This window comes from Anoplophora glabripennis, unplaced genomic scaffold (genome assembly GCF_000390285.2).
Source record: "Anoplophora glabripennis isolate ALB-LARVAE unplaced genomic scaffold, Agla_2.0 scaffold306, whole genome shotgun sequence".
Classification (NCBI taxonomy): domain Eukaryota; kingdom Metazoa; phylum Arthropoda; class Insecta; order Coleoptera; family Cerambycidae; genus Anoplophora; species Anoplophora glabripennis.
Genome location: NW_019417798.1, coordinates 36,253 through 46,052, shown reverse-complemented (window position 1 = coordinate 46,052; position 9,800 = coordinate 36,253). Strand labels below are relative to the sequence as shown.

The 9,800-nt window shown below is 35.4% G+C and overlaps 2 protein-coding genes across 2 annotated transcripts in view; one reads left to right on the top strand and one right to left on the bottom strand.

Annotated features, from left to right (window-relative positions):
• The window catches only part of LOC108909269 (prostaglandin reductase 1), a 9,454-nt gene extending 6,498 nt beyond the window's left edge, over positions 1 to 2,956 (top strand). Inside the window, exons 4-6 of the mRNA XM_023456528.1 lie at positions 1,011 to 1,284; positions 2,367 to 2,472; positions 2,710 to 2,956. Coding sequence (XP_023312296.1) covers positions 1,011 to 1,284; positions 2,367 to 2,472; positions 2,710 to 2,939 — 610 coding nt within the window. The 3' untranslated portion in view covers positions 2,940 to 2,956. The remainder of the gene's footprint in view (positions 1 to 1,010; positions 1,285 to 2,366; positions 2,473 to 2,709) is intronic.
• Positions 2,957 to 6,616: 3,660 nt separating this feature from the next.
• LOC108909267 overlaps positions 6,617 to 9,800 on the bottom strand; it is a 9,450-nt gene continuing 6,266 nt past the window's right edge. Inside the window, exon 2 of the mRNA XM_018713556.2 lies at positions 6,617 to 8,411. Coding sequence (XP_018569072.1) covers positions 7,300 to 8,400 — 1,101 coding nt within the window. The 5' untranslated portion in view covers positions 8,401 to 8,411 and the 3' untranslated portion in view covers positions 6,617 to 7,299. The remainder of the gene's footprint in view (positions 8,412 to 9,800) is intronic.

Here is a 9,800-nt window from a genome sequence, read left to right as displayed (position 1 = left end):
AACTTATATTTTTTTTGCTTTTAACTGCATCCAAAAATTTTTCATCTGATTTAATAATATCAAAAAACTGCTTTCGGAATTAGCAGAGACAATTAGTTTTGATTTTATTAAATCCAACAAGGCTTTATTTCTTTCATCCCGCCACTTAATATTCATTAAAGAAAAAATTAGCTCAGGAAGCGCAGAAATGGCAGGAATGCTTAGAGCAAAATAAATCAGAATGAATACATTTTCGAGCCCCGTTATATTTTGAAAAATGAATGACTAATTTTGACTAGTTTTGTAACCATGCCAATTGAAAATGGTAGATCGCTGTCGTGATCATTCAACGTTGCCAGGTTGTGCGCCAATAAATAAAATCTAAATTTTTTTCGTATTTTTGGAATTTTAGAACATTTTAGTGTAAAGGAGGACAAATTGCGTCCTCCGACGTACCTGCGGAGGACGGAGAACATTTTGATCCAAAGGAGGACTGTCCTCCTGGTTGGAGGACGGTTGGCAACCCTAGTTCATAGTCTAAATTATCTGATGGTACATTAGCGACATCACTCAAATTTTCCATATTGTCAGCACTGTTATTGACATTGTTTTCCCAACCACTCGATTCGAGGTGAATGAGACGTTCCTAAAGAGTATTTTGTTCTTATAAGAGTCTGGATAAAAGTGACTCAACTCCAGTGACATTAGAGTCTTTTGGAGGCTTAATCAAAATGTCACAGCAATATAGTCGGAAAACTTGACCAAACTGCTGAGGAGTTGGATGATCAATTATTTTTATTTAATAAATTCTTAAAAACAAAATATAATATTTATTTTATATTTTTATATTAAAAACTATATCTAATTCCATAGACCTAGTAGTAGCTTATGAGGTCTATGAGTCTCCCTGATAATATTATTAGATCGTTACTATACAGGGTGTTTCAGATAGAAGTACCTTCAGTTAAAAGAAGTAGTAGGCGTAAATCGAACAACTCCAATTACCCAAAGTAATTTTTGTTCATTTTTAGCAACACCGCCCACTTTGGGCTGCTGGAATTATGTCAGCCTAAACCCGGTGAAACCGTCGTCGTGACGGGAGCGGGCGGGGCAGTAGGCAGCACCGTGGGACAAATAGCGAAAATCAAGGGGTGCAAGGTCATCGGCGTGGCGGGATCAGACGAAAAGGGAAAGTGGTTAATGGAGGATTTAGGATTCGACCATTTCATCAATTATAAAACGGACGATGTAAGGCAGAAGCTCAAGGAGTACGCACCTAATGGGGTAGATTGTTATTTTGACAACGTAAGTATGAATTTATGGTTCAGACGCCATTGGATATGAATTATACAAGGCGAATCTTGAACGGATACATACAAGGTGATTCATAACTTATCCAAAAAAATTTGGGAATAGATGTGTGAGAAATGGAGTCAATATTGTAAAAGAAATTTTTGTAAAATCCTTATAGTTTCCGAGAAAAAAAAAATTGAAGTTGTAGTACATTCAACCTTTACATAGCTGGACACTGTAGTCTCTAGCGTCATTCGCAATACGCGTGGATAGCCACGTGACTCAGCGACTCCGAATACTGAAATTCCATTTTACAATCGTCGTCGTTGCAATAGTGTTTACTGTGGTGGTGTTTACAATAGTTTTTTAGTAGTTAGTGTCAAAAATGGCTTGCGTGTATAGCAACTCGGAGTTGATGGATATCGTTTTAATTTTGGTGAAGCAAGACAACATTTGTATTATGGTGAAGCAAGATAATATTTGTGTTTACACGTCGGTGCATAAAATTTTGAACTGTTGTTGTAACATCAGATATTTTATTTTATTATTTAAAACCACAAACTAATTTTATTAATTAATAATAACAATGACGGCTAAAGCAGTTGAATTTGCCGATATAAAATAGGTACTATAAAATTCAATTTATTTATTTCCTTGCGAAAGTTTTTGTTCGTTTTTATCACACTTTGCCACCATGCTGGTCGCATTGTGAGAGGTCAAGTGGACCAGTTTCCAGTGCCGTGCTGGAGTGTATTTTTAAATCATTTTGGAACTGCGGTTTTTGATTTTTTCTTTACAAAATTGTATTTGTAAGAGCCCTGTACGTCGAAATTATTTTTTAGATCAGTTCTGAATCACCCTGTATATTTCAAAAAGCAGTTTACTGTGTAGATCATATTAGTAATAGTTATTTCGAAATTTAAAACGGCATTTTCAAATCCTGCTGTAAAATATACAATTTTGTGCCTTTTTTATGCTTTTTAAGAAATTATTTTACCAAAAATACCACGAACAATTTTTCTAGATAAAAAAAACGTATCTTAGAAGGACACACAGCAGAAAAGTCCTGCGTGTATTTATTGTAAGATTTTCAGGTAGGTGGAGAGATAAGTAATACTATCATGTCCTCCATGAATACGTTTGGAAGGATTTCAGTATGTGGAGCTATATCTGCATCTAATGAGAAAAGTACCCCAAAAGGTAAGATGTTGGGCACAAATCTAGAAATAATTTTTCATAGTTTCTCTTTTAGAATTTATAGAAAAACAGTTAAAATTGTAACCTCCATTTAATAGTTAGTTGGTTTTTAAGATACCCCTTGACTTTAAATTTTGTTTGTAATTATATTATTTTCATACTTACGTATTATTGATTTGTTTCTTAATCTTTGTATTTAGATGTAACTGTTATTTTTCAACATCCGTTATAATTTTTTAGCATCCATTGTTCAGTTGCTGTTAGTGGGGCATGAGTTAAAAATGAGAGGCTTCCTAGTCAACAGATGGATAAAGAGATGGTTTGAAGGTATCGAACAAAACAAAACTTGGATACAAGAAGGAAAGTTAAAATATCGCGAGACTGTGACAGAGGGTTTTGAAAACATGCCTAAAGCCTTCATTGATATGTTTAATGGCGTAAATTTCGGAAAAGCTATTGTCAAAGTCTAATGACAGTTAACTTTTTTNCCTCTAAGTCCATAATACATAAATTTTTCTAGGAGGATTTTATGGCTAACGGTATCGAATGCCTTGGAGAGGTCAACGAAGATGCACAATGCAGGTTTCTTTTTATCAAGAGCGCTATAGATATACGATGTTAACTTATAAATGGCATCTTCCGTTGATTTTCCCTCTCTGAAACCATACTGCTGATCTGAAATCAATTTATATTTTTCCAAGAATTTTAATATTCGCTTTTTTATAATTTTTTCAAAAATCTTAGCTATATTAGAGATTAAAGACACAGGTCTATAATTAATGACGTCCATTTTGTCTCCACCTTTAAATAGAGGTTTGATAATACCAATTTTTAATATGTTTGGAAAACAACCAGCTTCAAAACAACTATTTATTATAAAAGTTAATGGAACAGCAATTTCATCTGATATTTGCTTTAATGTTTCTGCGCGAATTCCATCATGACCTGGAGATTTTTTTAATTTTAATTGTTTAATCAGTTTCCCAGTATATATATATATATATTGGGAAAATTACAATTTCAATTGTAATTTGCAATTTTGAAGTTTTTTGAAATATTCAATTGAAATTTTGCACACATTTTCCTGAACTTATGATTTAAATATACTTATTTTTAGGTTTCGTTTACGAGGTTTTGTAACTTGTTTATGTATGTGATTCTAAATTAAATAAACTTGACGAAGATGTCAGAGGATCAGTATTTATTTATTTGTATATATCTGCTATAAATTAATTTTAATATTAATATTTTACGCTTGTCTTGTTTTTTGAGTTCTAAACTTAAGTTGCCAATATTTTCTACATTCTCCTAGAGGTAGGTATAATTTGGGGACTGCTCTTTTACATAAGAAGCAGTCATTTATGAGCGAGCATCAACGAATTGCAGGTATGCTAAGTCATGTGACAAGAAAATTATTTAGAACAAGACCTCAACTGTAATGAATTCTAATAATACAAAAAATAGTAACTAGGTTTAAAAGTGTATCAAAATTAAACTATGCAGTATTCTCAACCCATATTAAATGAGTTGACATGAACATACAATTTTTATGTTCATAATAAAGAAAACCGCAAACGATTGAAATATTAATTTCAGCAAATAAAAGACCATCACAAAGTTTAAAATTGCACTATTTAAAAACATATCTATTAGATTATCCAAAAAATAAATTTAACAAAGAAATCCTATGATCCAGTTGTCCTAATCTTCCTATCCACATGTACATAACAAAAGTCAACGTCAACACTTCATAGTAAAGTAAAGACATAACATAACCTTTAACTACAGAATATTAATTAATGAAGTGGTAATACACACGTTTTTTTATTTGGTACAAGTATGCTTGAAACAAAATACTATTCATTAATTTTCAAAGCAATGATTTTTAACACAAATCACATACAACATTTGAAAATCATGTGAACAATTGGACATTGGGTTTAAAAGGTAGTTCTGAATATCGGGAACACTGTTAGTATTTTTATGAACATATTTCAAATTATTTTGATGATTGTTCAAAAAAATGTTAGAGTTTAAGCGCTTCGAATAACGCTGGCAACACTGCATAGTCTTCCGAGCTCCGAGCACACATTTCGTCCCTATTATCACGTAGAGGCGTGTGTGTATTGTGTATTGTATATCCATGTCTTGGATTGTACGCCCCTACGTGATAAGAGAGACGCATTTTGTAGTCAGTAGTTCTCAATAAGTTTTTAATTAAAATGACTTGCATTTTTATTTTAATGTTTATATTACCACGTTTTATATAATAAACTGTACCTTATTTTGTTTAAAATATATGTATACGTATAATATTTAGCTAGTTTAATTTTTTAATTATTAATTAATGCCTCAATTTCAATGAATTTCTTGCAAAGACCCAATCTGATTTTGATGTTTTATTAAATGATTGACATCCTAATTGCAATTTCATTTTTGTTATTTTGTCTTTGAAATTTAAAACAGCCTGTACACGTCATTATCACTGTGATTAATTGGGAAAATGGTAAAAATTAAAAATAGACGTAGCACTAGTAACAGTAAAAACAATTGGTGACAAGAAGAGAGAATAAACTCAATAACAAAAGCAAATTTAATTATTTTTAATCTTTATTTTAACAATTCTAATAATTCATCGATCGATGTGGAAACTGTCAAAAAATAAATTTTAGCCGACTTTTTCGAGAGAAATTGACTGATTTTTTGAGTTTAAGATACCTGGTAAATTAAATTCCATTACTTAAAGTAATTTTTGTTCATTTTTAACAACACCTACTTCGGGCTGCTGGAATTATGCCACCTCTGAAACCCATAGAATAGAAGCTGTCGTCGTGACAGGAAGGGCCGTAGGCAGAGTCGTAGGCACAGTGGTCGTAGGGTAAATAGCGAAAATCAAAGGGTACAAGGTCATCGGCGTGGTGGGATCAGACGGATATAGGGGAAGTGGTTAGTGGAGGATTTAGAATTCGACTATTTCATAAATTATAAAATGGGCAATGTAAGGCAGAAGCTCAAGGAGTACGCTCCTAATGGGATAGACTGCTATTTTGACATGAAAAAATTTATCGTTCAGACTCCATTGGATATGAATTGTACAGGGTGAATCTTAAATAGGTATATACAGGGTGTGCCATTAGTATGAGAAAGTAAAATAACTCCGTTGTTATTCGTAATACAGAAAAAAATATATAAAAGGTGTACAGAATCAAAAACCTAACGGACAAAATTAATTTGATATATACAGGGTACATTATTTAAATGGAACACTGTATATTTTTAAACCTATGGATTTCTGAGTAAATTCTATATATGGCAATATAAAGAGTTTAACATTTTAGTGCGGTGTTGCCAAGTGATGTAGAAAATTCTTGGAATTTTGGAAAAAACATGACCTCGAAGAAGTTGTATTAACTTTCAACTATTAACACTTGGAGCAAAAATATTTGACAGAGTTATAGGCAAATGTTAAGCAAAGACTCCTATATTAGCTAATATCGATATTTTGTACAGGGCATTTACAATCAGTTTAAGAAAGTTCAAACTTGATTTTCTAAAATTTTTCAAATGGAGGACCCTGTATTTTATTGTTCTATTTTATTCACATATCAGTCCACTTCAACTTTTTATGTTGTACACCTAAAGTTGTTAGTTTTTTAGATATAGCAACATTTGTGGAAAAACTATTTGGAGTGTCCCGTTCTTACTCATCACCCTGTATGCAGCAAATTAATTTTGTAGTTTAGGTTTCTTGATTCTGTATAACTTTTATATATACTTTTTTTCTGTATTATAACAAGGGAGCTATTTTACTTTCTCACACTAAAGGCCCACCCTGTATATATTTTAAACAGCGGTACTTTACTGTGTGGAACTATTGATAGTTTTTTTTGTGAAAAAGTACTTAAAAAGATTAGGAACATAAAAATTTAATTTAAAATGAAAATTTGTTAAAAGCAGCTTTGCCGCCGATGTTACCCAGAATTCTTAAATTTTTTTTCTTTATTTGAATTAGCAAGGAAAAAGTTCCATAGATAAGTATACATTTTAAAGATTTTATACATGATTTTCGATGCAAAAGTTTTGGTAAACAAGCCTGAAAAGCATTATGTAAGTGAGACATTTTTTTATTTTATTTAAAGCATTACAAAATCAAATTGCGTATTTCTTCGTAATCAGTAGCACCTCTGTTGATCTAGAAATACGGAGGTCAATTTTAAACATACTGTTACACTTATTTTTCGACTGTTAGAAGGAAAGACACATTCACTAGAAACGCCTTTATTCATTAATTTCGCAACAATACAACAATAACACCTGCCGTGTCCCTTCTACTCCTTTTCTGTGCCTCGTACGCCTGAGGCCCGCTTTGTCTCTACCGCGCTGGTCTTTTCCTGCCTCACACTCCAAATTTGCATAACAGTCTGCTGTCCTGCAACAACGTCATCATACGTTGTACTAATCACGACGAATTAAACGCCTATTTCGTCAGAAGAGTTACACGCCAAATTCACTAAATCCACTCGCCCTCACTTTCGCCACTTCTGCCACTTCCGCCATTTTCCTCCGATTCATACTCCACATCATTCACGCCATGATAACGCCTCAGGAAATCTACAGCAACTACCGCCATAAACAGCTTATAGTCCCTTACGCCCTTTATCGCCTCTATTCGCGCCCCGCCTATTTTTGTTAGTCATCGCCTTGGCTCGGTTTTTGTGTATTTGTCCATCACTGAAATCTGCCGGCTGTTGTCCACGAGTGATTCCTTAGCCGCTGAGTTCGCTCTCCCCATTAACATACGCCACCTGCCTGAAACATTTATTCACCGGATTAAACAGTGAAAAAAACCTTTGCCGGTCTGGTTGCGCCATTGCCGCTGCCGCCTTGGACACGCCTCTTGAGACAGTTGGACGCCTTATGTCCCACTTTTCCACAGGATCTACACCTGTCAGCCGCCGGTCGGGGACAATCTCTGCTGACGTGATCAGTGAAGCGCTGGCAATTGTAGCACCTCTTTAACCCCCTCGCCGTGGAGGTACCTTGTTGAGGGATACTCGCCTGCCTCTCAGGTACTTGCATTCTCGACGCCATTCGTCTGGGAGCACTCTCGCCGTGGCAGCTCTCCAGTCCCGCCAGGAAGCTGTTGTAGAGGATTTCAGGGGTGGGGCACCTCACTGCCCGTGCATTGGCCCTCAACTCTGTCGGTAACCCCTTGATGATGCAAGAGACCGCATCCTTGCCGGTGATCCTCACCCGATGACACAACGCTAGTTTCGCATGGTAGTAGGTCGTCATGCTTTCATCCGTGAGCTTATGCCTCCCTATCATGTCTTCTAGCATATCTGCATAATCCATACGCCGGGGAAACGTCGCCCTTAACTTCTCCTTCCACTCGTCCCAGGTAAGATCATTATCCTCTAGTTGGTAAAACCACCGCCTCGCTGTGCCCGCCAGATTCGCTTGTGCTAACGTTGCCCGTTCATAATTGGTCCAGCCACGGATCATCCCCAGATGGTCGATTTTCCGGAGCCAATGCTCGATGTTGGTATCCGGATCATCTGGATCGAACCAATCCACTTCTTCATGGCCTAGCATCAGGGAATGCCTTTTCAGTCTGCCGGACTCACGACCACCCCCCAAAACCTCGCTGTGCCTGGAAGTCGCCGCTATCGCCTCCGATACATCGCCTACCACCAGGGCCGCCTGCTGTTTGGCTATCTCCTGGATTGTAGTAGTAAGGCCGCCCGCCAATAATGCCTTCACCAGATCCTGTACCGGCGCACTTGCCAGGTCGCCGCCTGACACGTCTGCCTGCATCGAGGATTTTCCCCGTGGTGTTCCTAGTGCCGCTGCCCCAGGGTTCACCTTCTCATCCATAGGCAGTTGATCATCACATAGATACAACTCCATTATCTCCTGGTGATTCATCATTGTGCTGTCGCCTAAAAAGATTTTTTTTATTATTACTCTCCTAATTATTAGCCTATGAAAATAAAGAATTTACAAAATACCAACGACGCTGCCGGTATAAATATCCGTCAGTACGCCAATGACATGTAGAATGCCACCAGTAACACCGTTCGTACACGATAAAATATCTATTAGCACGCCTCTGACACACAAAATCTCAGAAATACCAATATCGCCGTTGGTACCCGCTAAAAAAAAATGCCTATCAGCATAAGAGTAACTAAATAAGAGGATTTTTTTCTGTGTCTTCTGCCGGCAGCAGCGGCAGAGTACGCCATCTGTCGCTGATGTGTAGTGAAACGACACACACAGACCATAAAATAATTAAGGAAACTGCATGGGAAAACACAATTAGAGTAACCTCTAATTCTACTATCTAATAGATGTCGCTACATCATAATGGCGGTAAATTTAAATGTAATAAAATAGAATAAAAAGTATTTCATAAGTAATAGATCACAAAACAGCTACTAATAGTTGAAGTTAACAATTAAAATTAACGTGAACCATTAACAGCTGTTCCATGACCTATTACTTCTGAAACACTTTAATTATGTTTTAACACTTTACGGGATGTACATTTTTTACTTTGTTGTCTTTATGAGACTGAAATTGCCAAGACTGAATTTCTTCCAACATATCATTCCAAAATGTAATATGTGCTGATTTCTTAGTAATAAATGACTAAAAAATTGCAATTATTTAACTGAATGATATGAGAATTTAAACTATCAAAAAGATTATTAATATCATTCGCAAACTCTGCTGTATGAATAGCCTCGGCAGGTATGCCAGTAGTGGGATTACTCACCATTGCCTCAACTTCATGAGCTACAGATGCACTTAACGTTTGTGCTGGAATTTTTACTTTCATTTTAACATTACTACGATTTAATTCGAAATAATGGTCATGTATCTTTCGTAAACCTTGGAAGCGTCTAGATTTATCAATTTCATAACATTTTACTATGTGGCTGAATTTTGCTGTTTTATTATGCGAAAATTTAATATTATTGTTATATAAAGCATTTCTGGTATTTTTAAGCAAATGAGGAACGTCAAAAATGGGAATAATTTCCTCGCCATTAACATTAAAAGTGGATTTATTTGATGACTCAGAAACTAACTGTCTGATAGCTGATCTGTTAGTGGAACCTTGATCACAAACTGTACAAATTATTTTTAATCCACAACACTGCAATGCTGAAATTATTTCAGTTAACAAAATTTGTAGGTCCTTTGTTTTTATATCATCTTTTGTGAAATAATTCACGATAGGTTGCTTCCAATGTTTACTAATATCTTGTACCAAAAACACTAGAGCATGATTTGCTACCTCATTTTGTCTACCCAGGGACCCA